General features: G+C 41.2%; 1 protein-coding gene across 3 annotated transcripts; it reads right to left on the minus strand.

The window, feature by feature from the left end:
• Positions 1-2,068: 2,068 nt before the first annotated feature.
• Positions 2,069-26,864, minus strand: STT3A (STT3 oligosaccharyltransferase complex catalytic subunit A; the record flags this gene model as incomplete). 3 transcript variants are annotated; one of them, XM_082845110.1, is made up of 18 exons in its annotated part: positions 26,792-26,864; positions 24,588-24,714; positions 23,755-23,815; positions 21,362-21,483; positions 20,837-20,982; positions 19,529-19,619; positions 18,108-18,214; positions 17,019-17,183; positions 15,580-15,760; positions 14,580-14,735; positions 13,541-13,632; positions 12,697-12,852; positions 12,249-12,437; positions 10,983-11,099; positions 10,763-10,865; positions 6,722-6,910; positions 5,590-5,705; positions 2,069-5,016 (listed from the first exon to the last, which is right to left on the minus strand). In XM_082845110.1, the coding sequence occupies exons 2-18, from the start codon at positions 24,673-24,675 to the stop codon at positions 4,978-4,980; spliced, it is 2,118 nt and encodes a 705-aa protein (XP_082701236.1). In that variant the 5' UTR covers positions 24,676-24,714; positions 26,792-26,864. The 3 variants fall into 3 exon arrangements, with proteins under 3 accessions (XP_082701236.1, XP_082701234.1, XP_082701235.1); XM_082845108.1 differs by lacking the exon at positions 2,069-5,016 and having other exon boundaries at positions 5,527-5,705; positions 26,792-26,840; XM_082845109.1 differs by lacking the exons at positions 2,069-5,016; positions 26,792-26,864 and adding an exon at positions 26,104-26,158 and having other exon boundaries at positions 5,527-5,705.
• Between the last annotated feature and the right edge of the window lie 689 nt (positions 26,865-27,553).

Consider the following 27,553-nt stretch of genomic DNA (forward strand, 5'->3'; position numbering starts at 1 on the left):
GCCGGAAAGCAAGGAGGCGCGCGTTCCTGGGCCGGCTGCTCTGCAGATTGGGCCGGCCAGGGCCTGGCGCCTGCATTCCCCGCAGGCTCACGCTGGCCGGGGCCGGGTTACTTTCAAACCAGGAGGAGATCCTGGCTGAAGAGGTTTAAGAACTGCCGAGCGCATCGGTGTGAATGACCCCCGGGCCCAAACGCGAAGTGGGACCCGGCGTGTGACCTCGGCCGGCCGGCTGGCCGCCCGTCCTCGCGCTCCCGGGGAGAGCAGCACTGCGGAGCTAGCTACCGCCGCCCCGGACCCCCGAGCATCTCGCCCCGCTGCCTGGCAGGGTAGCGAGGATCACACTCCGTAAGTGCTGTCTCTGTAACTTTAAAGCGCGGCCCAGATAAAACTGGAGCCGAGAAGCCAGGGACAGCTGTTGAGCATTGATCCTGTTTAGAATGAAAGGAACTTTGTGATAGGAGCGAGAAGCATCAAATACTGGCTGCACTGTAATGGGGGGTGGGAAGGCATCGGGATGAAGAAAGCTACTCTTTTGTAGCTGGAGGTAATGTCAGGATAACCAGTTTTACCATGTCTCGTCCGAACAGGCACCAAAACAATACCTCCACTCAACCTTTTTGAAGGAAGTGCAACTGCATAGCTTAGTTCTACCTGCTCTCTCTTTAATGTGTAAGAAACGGGCAGGTAGAAGCAAAAACGCTGCATTTTACAATGCAAATTTTAAAAGCAGAATAACCAGTTTAGGTGTGAAAGTAAATTCTGAAAAAGGGACTGGCTAGAGAAAACAATGTGGAAAAACTGAAATAGATACTCCCTCTCAACAGTAAACTAGACTGGGAACTCAAGGCGCAGGCAAGATCATCTATTCTCCAATTCTTAAAACTGGGCCACATACAATAAGCATAACTAGCTCTTGATTGTGATACTGGTAAAATAAGTGTAAAATATGTTACACAAAAATGCATACATTTGTTTAAAAGACAAAAAACAAGACCAGAACCCTTCGAAATGCTTATGTGAGAAGTTTTTAACCGTGACATCACTGTTTAGGTTTCGTGTAATAAAGTAAGTTTTCCAGATCGTTTACTCCATTTTCTCTAGTTTCTGCACTGCATGCTGCAAACAAAGAATATGAAGAAAGGAAGAGGAGGACCAGACCGGCACAGTTCCTTTGTGTCTAGATAGAATAAAGGTATCTTAGCCTGAAAAAAATAAGGCATACACATCTCAGGCAGAGTATCAGTTAAAGAATAGATGCTCACAAAAACCTGTTCCCTTCTGAAACCTTACTAAAATAGTAAATTTTAAGAGTAAATATTAAAATAAATTAACTTAATAATGAAATATTAAATTTACTATTTTAAAATAGTAAATGTTTAAAAGGCAATAACCCACAAACACAGAACACGAAAAACAAAATTTTTGCAAAGTGGAAAGTCTTTAGATGAATGGTAATTTAGATGAAAGAAAGATGAATCCTAAAGCCAGCAATGGGAAAGCAGAAAAGCAATTTGGTTTACATCATAGAACTCCCTAAAGGCTCAAGTTGAATTAGTGACAACAGGTACTGAATGAGGTGAAGGTGGGGCTAAAAGAGGGTGAAAGACTATGTATGAAGCAAATAGACCCTTGGGTCCTCTCCCTCCTCTATGTATACAAGGAACTGCCCCTCCCCGAAGCTGGTACTAGACTTGAGAGGGTAAATACATGGTTATCTGAACTGGATAGCATCAGGCACAATTAAGGGTTAGGTACCTAACTGAAACCAAAAGGATTAAGTTTATGCACTGAAGGTCGAACCTGTGAGCCTTCTTTCCTCACTTTACTCCCAGAAATCTGGCAGCCTGGCTTGTATCCTTCAGAGGACATAAAAGCCTTCTCAAGGGAATCTTACCTATATAGAAGAAAAGATCTAAAGATACCAATATCAGGGATTTCATAATGTTAACAATGCAGCCAGATCACAGGAGAATGAAGCCCACATTCAATAAGCCCCACCCCAAACCAAACAGACCTTCCAGTCATCTTTTTAGGGTCCCACTCTTTAATAAGAGCAAACAAGCAAGACTTTGAAAAGGCCTTTAATATGAAAGATGTCCAAACAAAGGAATATTCAAACAAAAAGCTCTTGGATATTAAAAAAAATACATGATAGTAGAAAAAAGTAAACAAAATAGATAGGTTAGGAACAAAAAGTTTAGGAAATCTCCAGAAGGAAGAATAAAGATGGGAAACAGAGGATTAAATATAAGAATATTGGGAGACTAATCTAGGAAGTCCAAAATCCAAGTAACTTATTTTTCACAACAAGAAAGGGAGTCGGGGAATCCACAAATGACTCAAGAAAATTTCCCAGACAAAAGAACTTGACCTTCCATACTTTTCCCATACTTTCCATACTTTACTTTTCCAAGGTTAAAGTACCCAGCTTCTGAACACATCATTGGGAAAATTTCAAAATAGTACATACAAAGAGAAGATACTAAGAGGTCTGGGGAGGGAGTGAGAGGGAATGGACACATACAAAAAAAATAAGAATCAGAATATCATTGCATTTCTCAGCATTTAGAAGACAGAAAACAATGGGCCAATGCCTTCAAAAATAATTCTAAGGAAAAGTTAATCCCAACCTGGAACTCTATACCTAGGCAACCTATGAATCGTGTGATGACAGACACTCAAGACCTCAAGAAATTTATCTCCCACACACTTTCTTAGGAAGGTAGTGGTGATAAATCAAGAAAGTCAGGGGATTAACACACAATATAACAGTGAAAGGATACACCAACCCAAGAGGTGGGTAGCAAACCTAGAGAGTAAACCAATCCAAACTGGAATATACCAAAACAGACGACATCTCTAAGAATGAATACCTAATGAGTTGAACATACTAAAAGGAAGCTGGCACAAATGAAGGTGAGTCTGGGGAGAAATCAGTGACGAGTACAAAACACAAGTGAAAAAACTCCCTTCAAAAATGTTATGCAGAAAAAAAAAAGTAGTAACATTATATATACCACATGGCCTAGTTGTGAAAAGCCTTAAGGTAAAAACTACTGAGTTAACCTAAACCATAACTATAATAGAGCCTTGAGATGGTAAGAATATGTGTGTCCATGGGAAGAGCAGGATGGTGAAAAAGAACCAAATCCTCAATTTCCACACCAGAAAGTCAACAGATGATACCTAAAATTGAAAAACCAACACATAGCAAAATAAAGCAAGTCATTTAATGATATGGAGGTAAGTAATATGAGAATCAGCTGAGTTGAAAGTGGGTACCTCGGTGGGGGGGGGGTGTGGAAAACAGTGTTGCTTTTTAGAATTATTTGATTTTCTTTTACACTAAGTGCACTGTAACGATGGAAATTAGAAGTAAATTTTTAAAAAATATAGCTTCATGTAGCCTAGAAAGTAACAAAATTAAAATCATAAGAGTAACAAGTACAGTGATAAAGGGTTATCCCATTCCTACAGAGGTAAATCACTAATGATCTCTAACTGGTATTACTCATATTGGTTAAAAAAACAAACAAAAAACCCACGTCTGAATAACCTCTTCCACTAGGGAGGAATTCTGTATATAAATCAAGTCATGTATCTACATATAGTAAATCAAATCTTACATCAGATCTAAATCTCACCCACAGTTGAAGCACGTGGTACATAAAACTGGTTTGGAAGGCTGCTTCCTGGGTACACAGGTAGACCTGAGCATACCTTTAGGAGCACCATTTTGACTTATCTGAAAGTCACGTCATTGCTCCTGTTTCTTAAACAGGTAACAGTAAAGAGTTACCTTGTATTTTTTTTTTAATAACTAAGGGTTTATACACATCACTGACATATGTCTAAAAATACATAAAATACCCTATTGTAACTGAACATAAGGCTGTTTGTCCTGACATTAAATATAGATGGAACTCCTGTGCTTTTTGTAGCTAATTTGGCAAGGGCTTCAGAACTAGATCATGGAGCTTGTTAGTGATATATAATAACAGAGGCTGAGACTAAGGGAGAGAGAAGCTCACCTTTAAATATTCACAACAGTTTTAGTGCATGAGCTAAAGGAAATCGCTAAAGGACAAGTGAAAGTACTGAAAAGCTAGATTTCAGATAGATACGTATGGTTACAAATCAGCTAATTCAAAAACACCTACTGACCATCAAGTTCTATACATGATGTTGGAGGAGTTTCGTCCTCTCCATCGAGAATAATTTCACTGTTTGCCTTAAGTCTTCAAAACTACTGATTTAGTATCACTGGATTTACTCCTGCATAAAAACAAAAACACCTAGCTAGTCCCAAAGAAACTGGTGAGATCAGGTCTGGCTAGCCACCTTCTGTCCCTTGTAATCAAAGAGCCTCTAAGGACAAGAGATGTTGAGAACAGAGACATGATGGCAATGCAGCTACCTTTCCTGCCCAGAAACGGCACTCCTCTGGTCCCACAAACTTTTATTCATTCAGTAAAAGCTTACTGAGCACCCACTATGTGCAAGGCATTGTGCTAGGTACTGCAGTTTTTGAAATGACAAAACTGTTTGTATATGTAGGATCTGAGCTAGTCCTTGATAGTTCTCCTGATTTGAGAGAGAAAGACAGAATGCCCCTACGTGGCTCATTTAGGGAGCCAAGAGCACAGATGAGGTCTGTTTTCTGTCCTTCTATCAGCCCAGCATAAACTTTAGGCTTCCTCAAATCAGTCATAAGTCAAAACAAATAAGGCACATTTTTAAAAAAATTCCCCCCTTTAATTGACCAAAGTAAAGCCATGACATTTCATTTGGTAACCTGCTCAGAATTATAAAGATCATTCCATCTGGCTCAGCCCATACTGCCCAGGACAAAACCTCCCGACAATTCTAATCTCGTCGCGCTCTGTTCTTATAAACTGCATATTTTTAAACCATCTTCAGCGCCCTAAATGTGACACACTCAGTGCGAAGCAGATCAGAGCCGAACGGACGTAACATTTATGTCCTTGACAAGCCACGATTATCCAGGTCCTTCACCTGCCAACAGAAAGGTATCAGTTTAATATTTACAATCATCAGGTCAACATGGGAGAGCTTCTCTACTGAGCTGGGTTCACCCAGATGGGGACAGATTATGTTGGATTATGCTTCCTGGTTTGGCTCTGGTGTGGGACTAGCTACTCTTCCAAATACAGCAAGAGTTCTCAACCTTTTCTTACGTAAGAGATATAACACACTTCTATGTGACTCTCTATGCCATAAGTTCTTCAGTGGGAGAGAAGAAAATGTAGTTCGAAAACACACACACACTCTCCTTCTCTCCTTCTCTCCCTCTCTCCCTCTGTCCCCGTCTTTCTCTCTCCCCCCACCGCTCCAAGACTGACAATCACTAAAACAGATCAAGTCTGGCTCCAACTGGAAAAATATCACTGTAACCACTTCCAGGATGACAGAAGACTGGAGTGTCTACTTTCTAAGAACAATCTAAAATAAAAATATTCTAAGTGAGTCACAAGCTACTTTTTAGACATTAGAAATATCCCTATTTTATAAACATGTGGCCCCGTTTTTAAGCACTAGAGCTGCTTTCTCAGTGTTACATCTGCTCACCTTGTATATCCTGACCAGCCAATGTTCTGTGGTATATGCTTCCTCCAGGACATCAAGCTCAAAGTCTTTATTCCCAATCTCAGCATTCCGAACACGGTCATAGCCTAGTGGACGCTCTAGAGAGTGACAAAAATGGAGACACACATCTTTCTACAGTGCTTATTTCCTACAGAAATACTAAGTCAACTTGATTAATCATCCCACTGGAATGTTATTCCCTAGCATGCAGTTTGTTTAGACAGTAGGGCTTGCAGAAAAGGACATCAGTTAGTAAGGGCAAATCAAGTGTTACCCTAACTCACAGCCTCTCCGAGATGATGCTTGGCAGAGTGCATGGAGGTTATCTCTTCTAAGAGACAGAGGGCTGACTTCCAAGCACCTTTGTTCCTGAGGATTACCACCCATGGCCTCTGTGATACACTAGCAACCCTTCTGAACCTATCAGATGTCACAGGCCTGCATCTAATTCAAAAGTAGTCCCAACTGCAGAACTAAGAAAGGAAAGAAGTCAAAAAGAAAGACTTAATCAAATTACTTTCAATTTATCTGAAGAAATGTAAAGTCCTTTATCTCGCTCTATCCCCTTTCACATTCCTTTCTCCACTACAATACCGTTTACTGAGAGGCAATAAAAAGTAATGGGCAAAAGCACAAAAGCTAGAGCCAGACTGCCTGAGTTTAACCTGACCCTGCACTAGTTATGTGCCTTTGGGCAATTAAGGAACCTACTTGTACCTCAATTTCCTCATATATAAAATGGGAATAATATTAGTATCAACCTTTTGTACTGTTATAAGGATTAAATGAATTAGTAGATATAGAGCACTTAAAGCAGTGCCTGGCATATAAAAAACACTGTATGGGGCTTCCCTGGTGGCACAGTGGTTGAGAGTCCGCCTGCCGATGCAGGGGACAGGGGTTCGTGCCCCGGTCCGGGAAGATCCCACATACCGTGGAGCGGCTGGGCCCGTGACCCATGGCCGCTGAGCCTGTGTGTCCGGAGCCTGTGCTCCGCAACGGGAGAGGCCACAGCAGTGAGAGGCCTGCGTACCGCAAAAAAAAAAAAACAAAAAAACACTGTATGTGTTAGCTATTACTGTTGTTACTGTTGTTATTATCAGGAATCACTCACTGGCTTCTGTGTAGACTTGTCCAAAGCGGTAGTAACACATCTTATACATGAGGCAATTGAGCAGCACTGGAGAACCCTCACGGTCCACACGGAATTCCCCAGTTGGAGTATAATAATCATGTTCCTTGATATGTTTGCCTGTATCTGTGCTCCCTCCAATCCGGACCATCCACAGAAATTTGTTGATGTCTAGAAAAAAAAAGAAAAAGAAAAAACTGCTGTTATCACAAAGGTTGCTGGAGCTAAATCACCTAATGAAAGGTCACTATGTCTAAGGAAATTCCCCCAAATACTTTTCTAATGGGGTATAGTACCATTTAACTCTAAGTTATAAAAATAACAAAGCTAATGTATGGTCAAAACTTTTTTCCTCAAAATATACAGCTTTTCCTATAGATTTTCCTGTAGACTCCTAAAATCCTACGCTATTGGCCCAGACTTAGGTCATAACTGAAGTTAGTCCCAAGTATTAGCTAGGGCTAAGCTGTCCAATATATTAGCTATTAGCCACACGTAGCTGCTGACACTTGATATGTGGCTAGTCCAAATTAAGATGTGCTATAAGTATAAAATACATGATGAATTTCTAAGACTTAGTCCAAAATAAAACAAAAAAAATGGGTAAAATATTTTGGTTACACATTGTTTTAGATATATTCAGTTTAATAAAATTATTTAATTCATTTTCCCTGTTTCTCTTTACTTATTTTGATATGGCTAATAGAAAAAAAAATTTTTTTAATAAATTTATTTTTTTATCTTTGGCTGTGTTGGGTCTTCGTTGCTGCGTGTGGGCTTTTCTCTAGTTGCAAAGACCAGGGGCTACTCTTCCTTGCGATGCGTGGGCTTCTCGTTGCAGTGGCTTCTCTTGTTGCGGAGCACGGGCTCTAGGCATGTGGGCTTCAGTAGTTGTGGCACATGGGCTCAGAAGTTGTGGTGCACGGGCTTAGTTACTCCACAGGATGTGGGATCTTCCCGGACTACGGCTCGAACCCCTGTCCCCTGCATTGGCAGGCGGATTCTTAACCACTGTGCCACCACGGAAGCCCCGCTAATAGAAAATTTTAAGAATACATACGTGGATCCCACATGTCATTGGACAGCAATGACCTAGGGAGTAGCAGCTTTACCAAAAAGGTAGAGAAGAGAGAATGTGCTCTCTCTTGACCTACAGTTGCAAAGTTACAAACTTCTAAAGCACATGTATGAGAAGTCAACATTTCTATGTAAAACACACTACCAGGCTCCATAAATACTGACAGCACCATCAACTCAGGTTATCTCTTAGAATATGTCACTCCCTGTATCTCCCCCAAAGGCTTTAGGGAAATAGACGATTAGTATAAGATGAATCATTGATCCGTAAGAAAAGATTCCTACTGCCCTACTAAAAAGGGTTCCAGGGAATATCACAGTGGTGAAGAACACAGACTCTGGATCTGGACTCTGGATAAACTGCCTGGGTTTGAATTCCCACACTGCCAATTCTAGGTGGGTGACCCTGAACAAGTTACTGAACCTCTCTGTGCTTCAGTTTCCTCATATGTCGAATTAGAAAAACAAGAGTATCTGCAACAATAGGGCTGCTACAACATTATAAGTAAAAGCATGTTACCTTACATATTGTTTGTCACATAGTAAGTATTCAAGAAATAATATTATTATCCTCATGGAATGTCTGCAATCGTACCTCCGTCTTTCAAATGGAAAACCTGAAGCACAGCGACTTGCCTAGACCACACAGCCAGAAATAGGACCAAAAATAAAACCCCAGAGCATCAACTCAACTATCTTAAGAGTACTGATTTTATAGCTCCCTGGCAGGTATGTTTGAAGCAAAAAGCTGACAAGCTTTGAGAATGGAAGACTGCACAGCAAAAGAAATGATCAACAAAATGAAAAGGCAACCTATGGAATGGGAGACAATATCTGTAAACCATATATCAAATAAGGGGTTAATATCCAAAATATATAAGGAACTCATACAACTCAATAGCAAAAAACCCCCAAATAATCCAATTAAAAATGGGCAAAAGACCTGAAAAGACATTTTTCCAAAGAGATTCAAATGGCCAACAGATACATGAATGAAAAGGTGCTCAACATCACTAATCATTAAGGAAACACAAAACTACAATGAGGCATCACCTCATACCTGCTAGAATGGCTCTCGTCAAAAAGACAAAAGACATGCTGGTAAGGATGCTAAGAAAAGGGAGTACTTGTGCACTGCTGGTGGGAATGTAAATTGGTACAGACACTACAGGATCAGTGGGGAGGTTCCTCAAAAAATTCAAAATAGAACTACCATGTGATCCTGCAATCCCACTTCTGGGGATATATCCAGAAGAGATGAAATCAATATCCCAGAGAGATATCAGCAGTCACTGCAGCATTATTCACAATAGCCAAGACATGGAAACAACCTTAGTCTATCCACAGATGAACAGATAAAGAAAATGTGATATATATATATATATATATATATGTATCATGGAATACTAAAGATTTCAGGGAACTATCCATTTCTACCACATACGTGTGTACATTCGCATATATAAAAATACACATGCACACAAACATACATACATACACAAATACTTTTCTGTACTATTTGGATAAATTATTATTATTAGCAAGAAAAAGACCTATAATCACACACAACCAAATGGTGCTGAAACAATTGCTTGTGAAAGTTCAAATCCATGGGACCACATCCCTGCTATCATCATTCTTCCTCTGCTTGTACAAGACACACCACACACAGAAACTAGTCTTATTACTTTATACTGACACTTTACATATACTCTCCAGGTGGATTTGTTAAGTCTGTCTATATCAGAAGCCAGACATAATCTAAAATCTGAACATCTCTAAGAAGCAACCACATATTCAAAGAAAATTAAGACAGAAATATGAGGTAATTATTAACTGCAGAAAACAAGTTATTCTAGATAAGAATGTAACCATGGTGTACAGGTTGACTCAGCAGTAAATAATATTTACTTAGTCATGATGAAAACACTTTATCTGGATTTAACCAAAAACTGATCATTAACTCTACTGAGAAGATGCAAGACAGAAAGGGGGAGGGGATCATACAAAGAACTAAACTCCTTATCTACCTTAATAAGAAGTTGACACAGCATATCTAAAATGATAGATCAATGAATAGCAGGATATACATATTATTTAGAAATATGTACATAAGTACTAGAAGAAATAACTGAAGGAATAATTTTCCTGGGAACTGACGTTATAAAGTAGTTTAGGGGCAGAGGACTTTTTTTTTTTTTTTTTTTTTTTTTGTGGTATGTGGGCCTCTCACTGTTGTGGCCTCTCCCATTGCAAAGCACAGGCTCCGGACGCGCAGGCTCAGCAGCCATGGCTCATGGGCCCAGCCACTCCGCGGGATGTGGGATCTTCCCAGACTGGGGCACGAACCCGTGCCCCTTGCATCGGCAGGCGGACTCTCAACCACTGCGCCACCAGGGAAGCCCTACCATTTTTATTATAAACCTTCAGAAGTATTTAACATTTAAAAATATAAACAGGTATTGCTTTAATTTTTTTAAGGCAGAGAACTATATTTGGATGATTCTTCTAAACATACGATTTTGCTAATAATCATAGGGAACATGGTTAACATATGCCATATAAATATACATATATAAAACATTTTAAGTTGGCAGATGATTCTATGGCTTAAACCCACTAAAAAATGTTAATTCTTAAGCTCATTTTCAGAAGCCTTATATTCTCTGTTGTTCACTGGTTGTGGAACTACTCCTAAGTCTTTAGACAATTATAGCATGCCATATCTACATGAGAAGAATTCTTTATATCTACTTCCTACCTGTTGCAAAATAAATAAATAAATAAATAAAAATAACCAAATCTCAAGTTGCAAATACTTAAAAACTTCCCCAACTAAGAAAATATGTTGATAAGATATTGGTAAAAGGATAGAAAAATAAAGAGATTCATCTAGTTTTCTTAGAATCTATGCCTTGTAGCTAGAAGTAGAATCAAGTACATTACCATCAGAGGAATACCCAGTAAGGCCTCCAAAAATGACCAGCACATAGCTAACATCAAGCTCCCTCATGATCTCATAGGCTTTTTCTTCTGTGGATGCCATTGCCTAGAAAAACACACGCACGTTTCTCAGCGCAAAAGTCCAGGCCATATGACCCCTCATGGAGAAGTATTTCCCACTAAACCCTGTGCATCAAACACTCAAATGACCCCTTCACCTTACCTGCCCTACTCGAGAAATATGGGTATTATTCCATGTGTTGTTATCCACTAAAATAGTCCGATTCGCCATAGCTGTAATCTGGTAGCCATAATCCCACCATGACATGACCTTCGCATCCTGAAAGAAGAATGGGAGATGGAAATAACAAGCTTCTCACTGCCTCCAAAATCAAATACAAGAGGGGTGGAAGGGCATCTGACAGGAAGTGAGATATTGCTAATTAATCAGTTTCTTCACAGAATAACATATGCCCAACAAGAAAATACATCTTGGTACCTGGTCCTACATTTACATACAATCATGAAATCTCACCGCAAATTATACGACCCAACATTGCCAATACTTTCATCCCAGATCATCTCATACAAACAAGCATAATGGTGCGGGAGGTGTAGTGGGCTGTGCAGTATTTCCATATAAACAGCCTGGTGTCATCAGATAACCGTATTAAATAAATGACCAAAAACAAAGTCACAATAATCAGTTACTAAAAAGAAGAAGGGTTGGGGAGGGGAAACAAATCACAGGCTAGGACGAAAAAGGATTAAGAAATTCTTATAAGAATCTAACTCAGGGCTTCCCTGGTGGTGCAGTGGTTGAGAGTCCACCTGCCGATGCAGGGGACATGGGTTCGTGTCCCGGTCTGGGAAGATCCCACATAACGCGGAGCAGCTGGGCCCGTGAGCCATGGCCGCTGGGCCTGCGCGTCTGGAGCCTGTGCTCCGCGACGGGAAAGGCCACAACAATGAGAGGCCCGTGTACCGCAAAAAAAAAAAAAAAAAAAAAAAAAAAGAATCTAACTCAGAAGTGCCATTCCCAGCAGCTATTGGAAAGAAAATCACTTCAGATTCTCAAATGGTATAAACCAAAATGTTAAAAGTGGTTATCATTAGGTGATCCTTTATGGAAAATTTATGTCTCCTTTTTCTTTTCTTTGCTTCTCTTTTCGGATTTTTCTACAATAAACATGCATTATTTATTAACTACTTTTCTTCTTTTATAATTGGAATGGCCTACCTCATGATAAAATCACCATGCTGTCAATACAAGTGTCCAAGCAGAGTGCAGATAATTACCAGTAAAGGTCACTTACAGAAAAAATCCTGAATTGAATGGAGGTTGACCTTTAAGGCTCATTCAACACCAGGTTCGATAGCTCCAATTTCTCCAAGCTTTCCACCCATCTAAAAGCTATCTGATTCACTCTAACATCAAATGTCTCTCCCTTCCTCCTACCGCACAATCCCACGCCTCCCAAATCTTCACCTCTGGAGTGTTGTGACGAAGCCAATAGTACGCTTCTCGGAAGTCATCAAAAATGATCCTACTACCATCCCCACCACGAGCAGACAGCACAATGGACGGAGAAGAGTAGGCCTCGCTGGTCACCCAGGTTGAATGAAAGGTATAGGTGATGAGAAAGAAAGCCATGACGAGTATCATGCCACTTGCCACCTAGACAAGGAAGAACAACTGTGCTGTAAACCAAATTAAATTTATGTAACACAGAACAGCTTCTTACACACAGTCAGTAATACAGATGAGATGACTCAGAATAAATTAGAGGCTATGAGTTCATTCCGAGCTCTTGTGACAGTGCTCTACTTTACTCCCCCTCACTCAAACAAACAAACAAACAAAATACAAATGCAAACACACACACAAAGACACACACAGTTCCCCAAGCCAGTTCTTTGCGTTGCTTAATTCTCACTTCATTCTTAATAGGGTAGGTAGAATCCTGTTGCTTCTTGTTCTTCTTGTCTGGTCTACTTATGTCCAAATTCTTCATATAAGTGGACAGCACCTGAGAGACTCCAATGCCAGAAAGAATGCACATAACAGGCGCCAACACTAGCATCAGACGCACCTAAAAAAAAAACGGAAGCAAGATCACAATCAGTGTTTTACAAATTACAGATTTCAACCTATTAGTGGATGATGACATCAATTTAGGGGTTTTCAACAAACATGATTTGTCAGTGAAATGGAACAAAAATAGAAGAGAAAATACTTGATACATCTATAGTAGAATATATATATTTTTAAAGTTTGTTTTTCAGGTCTACATGTATATATGTATACCCTGAGCAATGATATGATATAAAATGTATTTCTTAACTGTGGTTTGGGATCAAAAAAGTGTGAGAAGCACTAACTTAACTGCAATATATAAACTCTCTTCTCTCTTTTAACAACCTAGCACTCAGAACCCAGGCCTTTAGAAAAAAACATCATCTCCCATTTTAAGACACCAGAAAGAGAGGGGAAGGAACCCGCCCAGGGTCAATTTCTCCAACAAGTGACAAAGTGCCTCTCCCTAACACAAGGGTTATGAATCCAAGGAAGGTGGGCCCCACAATCAGAATGTATGAGTGCCCCATACATTCCTGGGAAGGATCAACAACAGTGAGCAGCTTTACCACGCAGCCCCTCAAGCACTCAGAGGGAAGCCCCTGCACAGCATCAATACTGAACCTGCCATGCAGGGGTACGAAAAAAACCCTCAGAGCTAGGGGTGGAAAGGTTCGCTAAGACTGCAGGCATTCATTCCTCACCATCACAGCTGAAAAGTACATGCTGGTCACACCATACATGATGATGAAAATCCGGGCATCAGACAGGTTGCTAAAGCAGTAATAAAGACCAACTACAAAAGTAAAAGTAAAAAGAAGTGAAAAGCTGAAAAAACAATCATAGATACATGCAAAGATGTTACTACGGCACTCTTTAAAACAGCAAAAAATCTGAAACCACATAAATGTCCAACATTAAGGATGTAGTTAATTACAGAATATTTATAAAACAGAATAAAATACATCAAATAAAGTACTGCTGTGGAAGTTTTTGGACCATATGCCTTCCTCTTTACACACCTCTGTACTTAAAAAACTAACAAATGATATATCTTATATATTATTTCTCTAAAGTAATACTAAATAACAAATTATCGTGATTATGAAATTTTAAGTCAGAGGAAAAACTCTATCATCTGACTTCTAATCAATAAATAAATGGATGAATATACATCAAAGCGTTAACAGTAGCAACAGGTGTGTGGTGAGAACTCCTGAAATTTTACTTTTTGAAATATTTGTCTATATTTTTACAAATGACAACTTACTTTCATAATAAGAAAAAAAAAGTTACTTTAATAAAAAACAAAGTCCCTACCACTGGTAAATTCTAAGATATATCTGAATTGGCCAGAAGATAAGTTAGATGAAGAAGTTTTACAGTCAGCTATGCCTATTCTCAAAATTCAATACTGCCAAGAAGATAAATGGGGAGGAGTCAGGGATGAGGGGTGGGGTATACTAGAAGCACTCAAAAACCCTGAACTAGGGCTGAACTGTAACTTATGACACAAATGAACAGAAAACTGTGAGACTCTGAACTTGCCAGTATCTGCAATTGTTCAACTTCTGCTCTGCTTCAAATATTAGAAAAATGTGCTTAGCCATCCTCTGTACTGCATAGATAAACAGGCAAAAAACAAAAACAACAACAAAAGCACAAGGATGAGGGTATTTTACTTATTTTGAATCAAATGATGATTCTTAGAAAGAAGACCACTTCAGAACAAGGCAAACAGACCTGGAAACATGAAGACGAGAAGCTGCAGGTCGAAATAGTACGAAGACCAGGTCGTAGGCTGATGCTCAGACACAGAGGCAATGATGGGGATGTTGTTCTTGGCATAAGAAGGATCCAGCAGTGAGTAGAAACGGCCTGTCCAGGGAGATATTTTTCCTGGCAGCAAAGAGGCAACAAATATTTCACAATTACTTCTGAAACAAAATAACATGTGATTCTAACTAATCACAACTTTCCATTTTAATAAGCTTCTCTGAGACAGAGGACTAGGTTTTTGTTTAAATGCCACCAATACTTCGAGAATTTCACTCCTTCCTTTCTTTCAAACTTGAGAGTATTTATGTCAGCACAGTCAGTAGAATAAAGTCAGGCTGTATATAAACTCAGAGAGAAGGGAGGCAGAGATACTTCCTAGAAGGGTTTTAGGACCAATCTGGTCAAACCAAGGCCAATGCTATAAACTAAGTCACTCAGCCCTCCAGTGGTGCTCTGAATACACAGAGTCTTGGGCAAAATCAAATCAGACTCTGAGAAGTGTATGTGGGGAAGATGAAGAGAGGAGGAGAACGTGGCATGCTACCCAAACTAAACAGTCACGGTTTTGTCATATGGGATTAGATGAGGCCACGCTGTAGGGCAAGCAATGTTAGGATTTCTCCCACCCTACCAATAGGAAAGAAAAGGACGGACACACACACACACACACACACACACACACACACACACAGAGGAGAAAGATTAGCATGGTAAAATACAGTCCTGTCACCAAGTGTAGGTCTTCTGAGATTAAGAGCTGATCTAATTTGATTTTCTTTCTATGCTGAATCCAGACACTGGCTGACAATAGGATTGAATGTGCAGAAGTTGGACTTTATATGCTTGAAATCAAGAGAAATAGGAGGAAAGAATGAATCTTTCTGTGGCCAGGAAATAACCCATATTTTTGGAGTTTATTCTATGTTCATACCCATTTACACTTAATACTAAAAGCCTTCCCTACCTGTCAGCATGAGGAGAGCTCCCACAGTGAGAAGGACAAAGCCTACCAGGGAGATGACACTTCGGAAAAGAACTTCAAATTGCTGTGGATTCAACTTGCTGCGTAGATAATCCACAAAGGCATGGATCTGGCAGAGACCAAAGACCCCAAAGGCTGCCATGTGCTCTGATGAAAGGACGGGCTGTAGGTGAAAGCATATGTATGAGGTTGTTAGGAAAAGAGCAACAAGAACAAAAGAATTATCCTGACCAAGTTCAGACCAAAGGGTCCAATGAGTTCTAAGGCCACCAAGGAATTAGGACCAATCCAGAGGAGGGTCTAATTCACCTACCTCATTTTTCAAAGAATATTTAGAGTCCTCCAGAGTGTACCACACTGTATCATTATCACATCTCTGGCCTTTGCTCAGGCTATTTCTTGAGCCTCGATTGCAATTCTCACTTTCCCAAAATTTGCATTCACAGAAATTCTGATCATTCAAGGCCCAATGCAAATACCATTTCCTCCTAATCTACCAAACTGAAATCCATCTCTCCTCTATATTCCACACACTTTAGATCTCTTCCATAACTTAGACCAATGGTCTCAAACTCCACCAGGCATAATCATGGCAGGGGACAGGAAGAGGGGGGGTTTAGACAGACTGCTAAGCCCTACCGCCAGAGTTTCTGATTCAGTAGATCTGTGGCAGGTCCCCAGAATTTGCATTTCTAATGAGTTCCCAGATGCTGCTGACACTGCTGGTCCAGGAACTACATTTCTAGAACAACCAGACCACAGACTAGTGGTTCTAGAAGCGTGTGCTTCTTTCCCAACAAGACTGTGACTTCCTTAAGGACCAGAACCACATTTTTACTTTTAACATTTCCCAGGTATTATTAGCAAATTGCATACAGCAGGTGATCAGTAATGAAAAACTTGCTGACCTGAATAAGGGTTCCACTTTCGTAAGAATTTTACATGACAAATCACACATACCACATTATTCTCTGACTTAATAGCTGTCTCTTAACCCTGTGGGGTAATGTGGTTAAAAGGTTCAGACTTTGCTTGCTAAAGAACTTTCACTTGGGCCCGATTAAGAAGTTCAGGGGTCATTACTATTAAATGGAGTCACTCGCATTAAAAAGGACTGAAAAAGATAACTGTGATCACTCACCTTAACTCAGCTCAACCAAAATATCCCTCCTCCTCCCATAAACCTAAGCCAAGTTAGGAGTCATTAAATTCAAACTTCATGAACAAATATTAACACACTCCAGGAGGCAGACTTTAATGACCAATAACTCTGTTGCTTCAGTTAACAGAAGCAGTGTTAGCAAGGTCAGACCTGTGAATAAGTTTTACTATCCTCACCAGAATCCAAGATAAATCAATTTAGTTGGAGCTGCTTAGAAAAAGTGGAAGAAGCTAAAAACCTCACTCAGTCTAGGGCTCACCTGGAAACCCACAAAGGAGATCTGCATGGAAAGGATGGTGCCCAGGCAGTAAACAGTACAGTAGGCCACATAGATCCGGTGGGAGAAACGTCCTGTGAGCATCAGCACCAGTACATGAAGCGGGATCAAGTTGATCAAGAACACATAACCTCCCCATGAAGAGACCTAGGACAGGATAAAAAAGAAAAGTTCGTCTGAGCACTCCTCCTTGGATCACCACCATTGTACCTTAGGATGTTACCTGTGACCTTTTTTTTTTTTTTTTTGCAGTACCCAGGCCTCTCACTGCTGTGGCCTCTCCCGTTGCGGAGCAGAGGCTCCGGACGCACAGGCTCAGCGGCCATGGCTCACGGGCCCAGCCGCTCCGCGGCACATGGGATCTTCCCGGACCGGGGCACGAACCCACGTCCCCCACATCGGCAGGCGGGCTCTCAACCACTGCGCCACCAGGGAAGCCCTACCTGTGACCTTTTTAAAGAACATCTCTTTACAGTAACCAAAAACTTTATTTACACCAAGTGGTTTAAAGAGTTTAAATAATTGACTTCTTTAAGTAGGAAAATCAAATTAACACCCATTACTGTAACTCAATCCTCTGTTTGCTATGGCTCCTGCCATCACGATCACAAAACAAGAGGCCCCCAACTCTCAGCATTAATCTGGATACACTCTACGGTAAGGTCACACAGAGGATTTAAGGATTCAAGGGAAACGTGATCAAGTGGAAGCAGTTAAGGAAAGAAGTCTCGGTGTTTACAAGATTGAACAGAAAAAAATATATGTCAGGAAAGGAAAAATTTAAGGGGAACACACCAGAAAAGAGAGTTGGCCAACCAATATGTACCCATAGGAAATACAGTATCTGGAAACCTTTAAAAATTAAAAAAATTATCTCTATCTTGCTATTATACAATGGATATGCCTGCCTGCCTTGGATTAGGCTTTGTATGGACACAACAGACTATATAAAGACTTTTAGCCTCTAGTTCATGGTCTCAAAGCCCAAGAGCTACTTCCAATTTATATCAGTTGATCCCGATAGGTATTCAGACATAGAGAGACTCCTGAAAGTAGGGAGTGAAGAGTTACCATGTAGAAATAAGCAAGGGCACACTTGGCTGCCCAATAGATGGAACCAGTCTTTACTGCTTTGATCCACATGTAGTAGGTGAGTAGCATGCAGAAGATGGCAATCCCTGCAGAAAGAACACAAAAATCCAGTAAAAGGCCATGCTGGAAGAGTATTTCATACTGTTCTGGAACAAACTACCTGGATTCATATCTCAGACCTACTACCCATTAACAGTGTAATTACTCTACCTCCCTTTGTCTCAGTTTCCTGTAAAAGAGTCCATAATAGTATCTACTTCATAAAACTATTGTGAAGACAAATTTAACTATTGCATGTAAAGCACTTAGAACAGTACCTAGCATGCAGCAAGCACTCAGTAAGTATTAGTCATTATTGCTACTATTCTTTCCAGGCACTAAATTCCCTGCTGTTTCAGTCCTAAAGATATCCCGTACTATCAAGCACCAGCCTGCCTCTACATCCTACCACAAGCTGGTCCGTATGCCCTGACTGCCTCTCTCCTTAACATCTGCCTAACGAAGTTCCAACTTCAGGGCCCAGTTCAAATACAACTACTTCCAAAAAGCCTTCCGTGATCCCCAAATCTGAATTAATCTCTCCTCTCACCACATTCCCAAAGTACTCTGCTCACCCTTCTCTCATGGCACATAATACTATCTGCCCATTATTATTAATTTTTATAGTCTGCATTAATCTGTGTTAATAGATTATGGGCTAACATAATTTTATTCATTATCTATCCCTATAATTCCTTAATTATAAGCCAATACTCCTATTCATTAACTATCTTTATAATACCTAACACTGTTTTACCAATAACATTCAATAAATACAGGCTGAATTGGAAATAAGTCAATGAAAGTCACTATAGTTTTAAGAATATCCATTCCTCTCATCTAGGAAAATAAAGCAAATGATTACAATGTTAAAACAACAGTACCAACCAACACTAAAACTTAACTCTACTTTTAGGAGTACAGAGATGAGCCAAAGGCCTTATATAAGGAAAATTACCAGCTACCTTTCTAGAGGAAATGACAGAGAGAGAATATAAACTTGTCTGAGGTCCCTTCCTGCCTATTATTATTTTTTTTTTTTTGGATGTGGACTGTTTTTAAAGTCTCTTTTGAATCTGTTACAGTATTGCTTCTGTTTTATGTTTTGGTCCCCTGGCCGAGAGGCATGTGGGATCCTAGCTCCCCGACCAGGGATCAAACCCACACCCCCTGCACTGGAAGGCAAAGCCCCAACCACTGGACCACCAGGGAAGTCCCTTCCTGCCCATTTCTCATCTTCTCACCCAGACACCATTTTTGCTATCACTAAACAACAGATTTGAACCCAGATTCTACTGCACTTCATGAAGCTCTACTAGATAATGAGGTGAACAGATCCTCTTCAGCCCTTTAAGTCTTACCTTCATTATCATAGGAGCCAGCTACAGATCGGGAGATATAGCCAGGAACTACAGCAATCATGGCTGCAGCAAGAAGTCCAGCTCCTGCATCCTGTAAGACAAGAGGGGTAACAGGAAGTTAACACCAATACAGCTATGAAAGAGAAGAGAGGGTCCACTAGTCCATTCTGCTTACAATGGGCCCAGTGAACAGTCTGACACTTTCCACGGTAGATGTGATGCTAGAAATGTTTGTAGCACAAGAAAGCTACATACTTCACAACCAATTCCCCGCGATGATGGCAAGTCTGAAACTGAGTACACACATGCTAAGAACAGACAAATCATGTAAGCTGTCAGATGCTGCCCCAGAATGGGCTGTTTGGCTGGAGTATCCCCAGACTTATGAGTCCCTACCCCTAACAATATCTGCACACCACAGGAACACCAGTCACCCCTCTACAAGCTATTCAAGGACAACCAAAGGAAGACCATACGTATTTGAGCTAAAAAGCCAACGAAGACAGGTGACAATCTCTCTGGACTAAAGATGCCAGGATCTTAGATAATAAAGCTGGAATATTCCTAGGCAATCTGTGAACTCAGGAGAGAAGAACAACAAAGTATAACCCACACTCCAAAAAAGGAAGGACTTGTCTGTTCGTAAGAGTCAAATTTGGAACAAGGGCAGCAAGGAGAAGGATGAAAACGTTTCCAAATTAAACTCAAGCCCTCCTACTAGTTTATCACCTCTCAGGTATCTCCCTGACACCATAGCCACAAACTAAGAATAGCATGCAAGGAGCCAGGGTCAGCAATGCAGAAACCTAGAAGAAGAGAGTCAGTATTATGGAGTCTACTACAAAAGCCAAGTGGTTTAAGAATTTTTAAATAAACATTTGAAAAAAAAAAAATCAGCAAATAATTGCTAACTGTCCATTTCCTAGTAGGAAGTAGGAAGTCCTACTGTCCATTTTCTAATAGGAAGAACTAACCACTTCGGAACGCTTCTTGTAGTTATTTTTCCTCTCCCTTAGATTGTGAGGAATTCAAAATCTGAACCTCATTTTAAATATTTTTTTTCCCATATGTAGCAATTTATATTTGACCTTCATATGTTCTCTTCTAAGGATAAACAGTTGCTAATGACAAGAAACCACATATTCTCGGGAGGGGCTGGGGTGAACTCAGGAATTCGGCTCAGCAAAAGCTGGCTTTAGCCTCTGGCTCCCTGCCCTTCTAAGGCTCTCAGTCCCCCACCCTTTAGCATCAACTTGAGAGGTTCAACAACATTCATTCCCAAGCCTCCTGTCACCCCAAATCCTTCACCTTGAGCTCTTTGGTAAGGTGGTACGTGACGATGGTGGTGAAGGAAGAGAAGAGAGGGGCCAGGAACACACAGACATTCCGAATGTCGATGGTGATGTGGAAAAAATGGAGGACATGGTAGATTGCAGCAGAGGTGATCATTAAGCCTGTAACCAGAAGAAGAAGGGCCAATAGGTTATCCTAGTAAGACAAAGACCTTAAGGGAAAGAGAAAGGGAAAATCCAAGTATCAATAACGTGGTAACACCGGTTTTGACAAACCACCAGAAACACTAATACAGCAACTGCAGGAGGTCTATAAATTTCTCTCCTATGGATTCAAGCAGAAGTCCAGAATTTATGGAAAACTACCCATTCCCGCTCTCCCATACATGTTCTCCCTTCTATATAAGATCTACTTTTAGGAATCTGCAAGCAGAATGAAATTACAAGTGTCACAAAACGAAGATACTAGAAATAAAAGACACTGTTCCATAATATAAAAATATCTTACTGCTGCAAAGGAAAAAAATCCTGTTCCCCTCACCTGGGTAAATTGTTCCTCCAATGATTCGTCCCAAAGGGTACCAGGCCCGGTCATCAAACCAGTTATGGAATTTATAAAATCCCTCCTCAGCCAGGAACCGGGTAGTCCGATAATTAAAGTACCTATAACAAGAAAGAAATGAATTGTGTCTCCTCCTCTCCATACCCAAACACTTGCCTCAGTTTGCAGTGACTTTTGCTCCTCAGGTTACACCACTGAGGAACTTATCATTACTCCAGTAGCAGTTAGTTTGGTACCAAAAAGTATTTCAAGCATGAAAATCATTTTACATCACCATAAGCCTCCTCATTTATAGCTCCATGCTTGTCTCAGTTAAAGCACTGATTCTCTCGGAAGGAAATGCAACCGCTGTCTAACCTTATAAGAAAACACTCAAGAAGGATGCTTCACCAGGCTGGCATGTAGTAGGCATTAGCCCCAGTCAGAAAATTCAAGCACTCCAAAGACAGGACAGCTGAGATGTGGACACCAATAAACTTGACTCTTTTCAAGTGACAGGAACACACCGAAGAATATTTCCATACCACAGGCAAGGAGACAAGGATAACTTGAGGTGATGAGCATCTCTAAAGATGTGGGTGTAACACCATACGCAGGATGAACATTTTTTAGTCCACTCCATAACACAAACTTCTTAATAAGTGTTTAAACTTGTAATTAGATCTACTCATGTTGTTATCTAAAATAGTTCTGAATGCCACCTCCATGGTAGCATAAAAATACAGACTACATAAAAAATACTTGACATAAAATGCTTACGGTTATATACGGACACAGTTCTTTAGGTCCAAGCTATGTAACCCCTTCTCTTAAGTTTCTCATTTAAAAAGAAATAAAAAAGACAAAAATATATATGGAAGTAAGAAAAATATAAACAAATAAATAAAATAAAGGGAGCTGTTTAATCACTAAAGATAATCATTACTAACCATCTTTCCTGCCCACCCCTCTAACCCCATTTCCTCGTTGGTCAGTCAAGTTTTAGCAGCTGAAGTAAGTAAAGTAGCAGATGGCAGAAATCTCTATCCTTCTGGTTGTTGCTGATGAATGTTATTTTGGTAACTGTCAGGGAGACAGAAGGGATGGGGGTAGAAGGCAGTCAACGTGTGTCAGAATCATGTCCTTTACCTAACAGTAGGAGAGGCAGAGTCACACAGAGGAAGTGCAAGTTAGTGGGAAAAGGTCTGGCCTGGGTTCACACCCTGGGCCTCAGTTTCCTGCTCTGCAAAAAGAAGTGTCAAATCACATGATCTGTACAGTCCCTTTCATCTCTACAACTACAGAGCAGATGCTCTTGCTTTCCCTGACCATCTCATCTCAGTGTTTGCTCATCTAGAGGGTCTGAGAAAAAGCCCTAACAGACTGGTGATCAAGAAACAAAAGGATGTAAGTTTCCTCATTCATGAGAGAGAAAACAAAAAACAGAAAAAACTGATTTGGGAGGCCCCAAAGAAAAGATCTGTATGCCTCCAAAGTGCTTTCAAATATCTACACAAAACAATACGACAAATCTGTAAATACATGCAGGTATTAAACTTGAATCCATGCTCCATAAACTGAATATGCTATTTTTAAGATATCAATGATGTTTCAAGAACCTATGATTCTGGTTCTCCAAATTTTTAATTAAGCCTTAACGTTAGGTAATATAATATAGTTACTCCAGTGTCTAGGAACAGACAAACGTAGATTCACATCCTGGCTCCTCCATTTACTCTGTGTGTAACCTTGAATGGTCTCTGCCAGCCTCAGCCACATTTGTGGAAAGGAGACACCACTACCTCCTTCTCGTAGGGTCATTGTAAGGATTTATAGATAATCTGTAAAACAGTTCTTGGAACAAAATGAAGCTCAGTAAATGTTTTTCACCTATGCCTCTTTTTATCTAATAAAATCTCCAATCCAACTCACAGCTTTAAATTTTCCTCAGTGTCTTACAACTTAACCGATAGGCCCAATTTCTAACATATTCACTGTTAAACAGAAAAAAGTCACAGATCTCAAGTTTATGACCTATAATTTTTCTTTTGAACCTCAAACACACACCAGGCCCAGGCCCCTTTCCCTCAGTCTGCACCATTAACTGTCTACCAAGCTGAGAAGCCAGGCTTCTCTTAGCTTAGCCAGATCTTAAGTGATAGGCACACCAGCAACGCCTCTCTCATTTTTTAAGAGTATGAGAGACTCGCTCAAATTCCAACAGAAATGTTTCAAAAGGAGACAATTATCTCCTTTGGAAAACTTGAGAGTTTTCCCCCCAAAATGTATAGAAAGTCCATCTCCATTACGGAGAGCTCACTGGAACGTGAATCTGATAACCATGAACCTAAATGCTTCCCAAAGGAAATACCAGACCAAGCAAAGGTACTCACGGATCAAATTCATGGATGACACTTTCAAATCTCAGGACAGCAAAGAGACGAGTGGAGAATGCTGCAAAAACCAGAGAACCATTATTTTAATGGTAATGTACCATGAAAAACAATAGTAGGTAGTAATATTATAGAGATAATAGTATTATCCAGCACACAAGTCACAGGAAATACAAAATGATGCTGAATAAAGTATTTATCCATTCCTTCCACACAGGAGAAACAAAGAAGTTCGCCTTCCCCTGACAATGACACCTACATTTCCACTTAAGTAGGACACATTTAACTACTTATTGTCAAGGCCTATGACAACACATTCACCTACTAATATTGCACCCAATTTACATGGTCGTCTTGTATATATGTTGACCTCCCCTCCCCACAACCTTACCTCCCCAAACCTTAGTTTGAAGCAAACTAAGAGGTAAGGAAATCAAGACTACTTATGACTCATGAAGAGCTAGAAAAACCTAAGAAAACAGAGTAAGTTCTGGAGAGATTTTCAGAAATACTAAGGCAGGCAACCACAGAAGACAAGTATCTTTTACAAAATTCAGTATCTCAGAGTCCCCGGTATCTCTTTCAGTCCTAAGAGAAAACAGAATTAGTACAGCGTGCTTCTCATTCTTTCCCAGATGATCAATAGTCCCAACTTTTATAATCCTTGTGTTTCTTTTATTTTGCTTTCGCAAAATTCTACTGATTGAGAACAGTAAAAAGAACACATTGTAATCTGCTGGAAAAAAACAAGGCATTTAAGAGAGCCATTGTTGATTTTTCAAGATTTTCTCCTTTCCATATCTGAAGGAAGAGAGGTCCACGTGCACACTCACATAACACAGCAGCCATTGACAGAATTAGAAGCTTCAGAAGTGTGTCCTGCTTCTCATAGGACAACCGTAAAAATCCCAGCTTGGTCATCTTGACATCAATGGGTGGCAACAGATGACACTCAAATAGCTAAAATGGAAAAGTCAAGACCATAAGATATTAAACACCTTCAATTTACCTAATTCAGTTTCATATTTTATGGTGGTAGAGAAACACAGAAACAGGAGTAATGCGCACACCAGAGAGGGTCAGGGCTAATACTAATACCCAAGTCAAGCCTGAATTATGACCAACTGGCAAGTAAGTAGGCACGTCAGGTGTGTGAGTCAAGGACGAAAAGGAATGAGACTCTATCACCACAATTCTGCTTCCCAGTCCTCGCAGCTAACAAGCACATAAGCACAATTGGCAACAGTGTGGTACAACAGGAGTAAAGAAGAAACACAGAAAAAAGGGGGTTGGAGGAAGACATGCAAAGAAAACAGGAAAGACTGGAAATACAGAAAAGAATAATTAAATGGAGAAACAGAGCATTCAAGAAAAGGCAGGAATGTATGAAAGAAAGCAGGGAATGAGCACAGAAGTGAAAGCAGAAGGCTGAGAAATAGAAGTCATGACTGAATCAGCACAGTTTACAGCCCTAAATTTCAGCTTCAACTGACTGGCTGCAAACTTTCTGTTCCCAATCCCAGTGGGGTTGCAGGGTCAACGAGAGAGCATGACTGCTCACTCACTAATGCAGGTACAGTCATGCACTCAGAAAGAGAGGAAGATACACATAGATCACTGCACTTTCAATCGCTTACATCGCACTATAACTACTGCTCAGATCTACACCCACTTCCCATCAGCTGTCTCAAAGCATCCTGGAATTGACACTGCTGATTTAAGCCACTAATCCCAGAGACAGCTCATGGAACCAGATGACAATCTGGAAGGAAAAGAGAATAAAATTTTCCTACTAAAGCAAAGAAAGGTTGGGCTGGGGTGGGGGTGGGGGGGCGTACTGTATTAAAATAAAATGTTGAGGGAAGCAGGCTGTAGACCATTCAGAAGAGTGATCACTTGGCGGACAAGATTTATCAGCACTAATTAGGAGGTTAGCTATTTCTGTTTAAGACAGCACTGCCTTCTTAAACCATAAACTGGTCAAGGACTAAGTGACAAAGAATATGATAATAAAGAATATGCAACACTGTACAAGACTGCAGGGGAAAAAAAGGAACCTGGATCCTTCCTGATCTTTCTCCCACTATTACTAGAGGAAAGGAGCGGAAAAAATAACACTGGACAGGGTGGAAGGCGTGAAGAATCATATATTTCTAGCTCCAACTGTGGGAAATCAAGCATCTTTTCCATAACTGTCCCAGAGGGGTGGTTTTACATTTAATCCTAATCCCAAAGGAAAACCTTATCTTGAAATCAAAACTAAACACCTAACTCCAGGAAGTCCCTAATCCAGCCACATCCCTCAGGTTTGTACTTGTTTTCTCCCACGCCTGAAACAGGAAAACTTACCACCGCTGAGCTGATATGAGCCACACGCCTAGAAGACTAAGCGGACGAAATGAGTACTAGAACCTCTACCTGAAAACTGAGTAAAGAAGCTGGTAATTTAGGCCAGGACCTTAAGGGAGTTTCCATACTGTGCTCTCTGGTCGTGTTCGCACACCGCTAAAGCAAATAAAGGCAAAGTCACTTTCCTTAAAGCACCTGGCATCTGCCCTCCACCTCGCCTGTGCCGGCAAGCTGTGGCCCCCTGTCCCACCCTGGCTCTAGTTCCGAAGACGGCAACTTGCCCACCGGCTGGCTCACACTGGCCCCACCCTCCCCCACTTCTGCTCACTCCTGCGCGTCCCTCCTCCCTCCGTCTCCCACCTTCACGAAATGCAACACCCCGGACACCACCCAGCGCCATCCCACCGCCTCACCACCCCACCGCCTCAGCATCCTGAGCGCCAACCCCTCCAGGACTAGTCCCAGGGTCCGATCTTTTCCACGCCCTCCTAGCCTAAGCGCCCGCCCAATCCTAGACCCCCGCCATCCTTCCATTCCAGGTCGTCCCCCACACGCCCCACGCCCCCTTCTCTGCAAGGCCTCAGACTCTGCCCGCGCCCACGCCCACGCCTGACGCCGTTAAAGCCCCACCAGCGCCTTGGACTGCACTTGCCCCTAACCCTCAAGTTATATCCTAGGGTCTTCTCACCTGACCCGAGTTCCTAAGGAATCCGCTCGCCTCCCCCTGCCATCCGTTCAGGGGCGCACCCAACCCTCGCAGCGTCGGGTCCGCCTCCCGGACCTCTCCCCATTGGTTGACTCAGGGCCAATACGACACTTGAAGAGAGCGATAGGATGACGGAACTGTCTGTCAGACTCGGAGGCGTGGACGAAGCCGCGCTCCCACTTTTTAACTGGACAATACAGGTATCATTTAGTAGCCGGAAGGCGGGACTTCGTGCAACCGCCGAGCCATGATAGGCCAGCTCATGAGAGCGAGAGCGCGGAAAGAACACACTCGGAGCAGTTTGGTTGAGGGCCGAGCAGTGACGTGTCAGTCTGCGGGCCGCGAAGGAGTCGCGAGCGGAAGGTGTGGCGCGTTTAGCATAGTCACGTGACAAGAAGCGGAAACTACGCGAAGGAACGGGCAGAAACTACAAATCCCGAAAAGCCGGGCTAAGGTCGCTCGCCTCCGTTTCTGAGAGTTTCGTTTCTTTATAGGTAGAAATTGATGTTGCCTAATATAAGGTTAAAGGAGAGGTGGGAAGAATTTTCTACCTATTCTCAATGAAACCTCAATCGTTTCCCGGTCCAGACCTCTACATCTTGTGCAAGATCTTGTCTGACAGTTCGCTCAAGAGCTGTTTGACTTTGCTCTGGTAAACTGCGATGTACAAGAGCCCTGCAAATGTCACGAGGCATTTATTTCCCTTTCTTAAGCCCCTGACCTCGTGAATGAGCATGCCTAGGG

This window comes from Leucopleurus acutus, assembly GCF_964270905.1.
Source record: "Leucopleurus acutus genome assembly, chromosome: 8".
Lineage (NCBI taxonomy): Eukaryota > Metazoa > Chordata > Mammalia > Artiodactyla > Delphinidae > Leucopleurus > Leucopleurus acutus.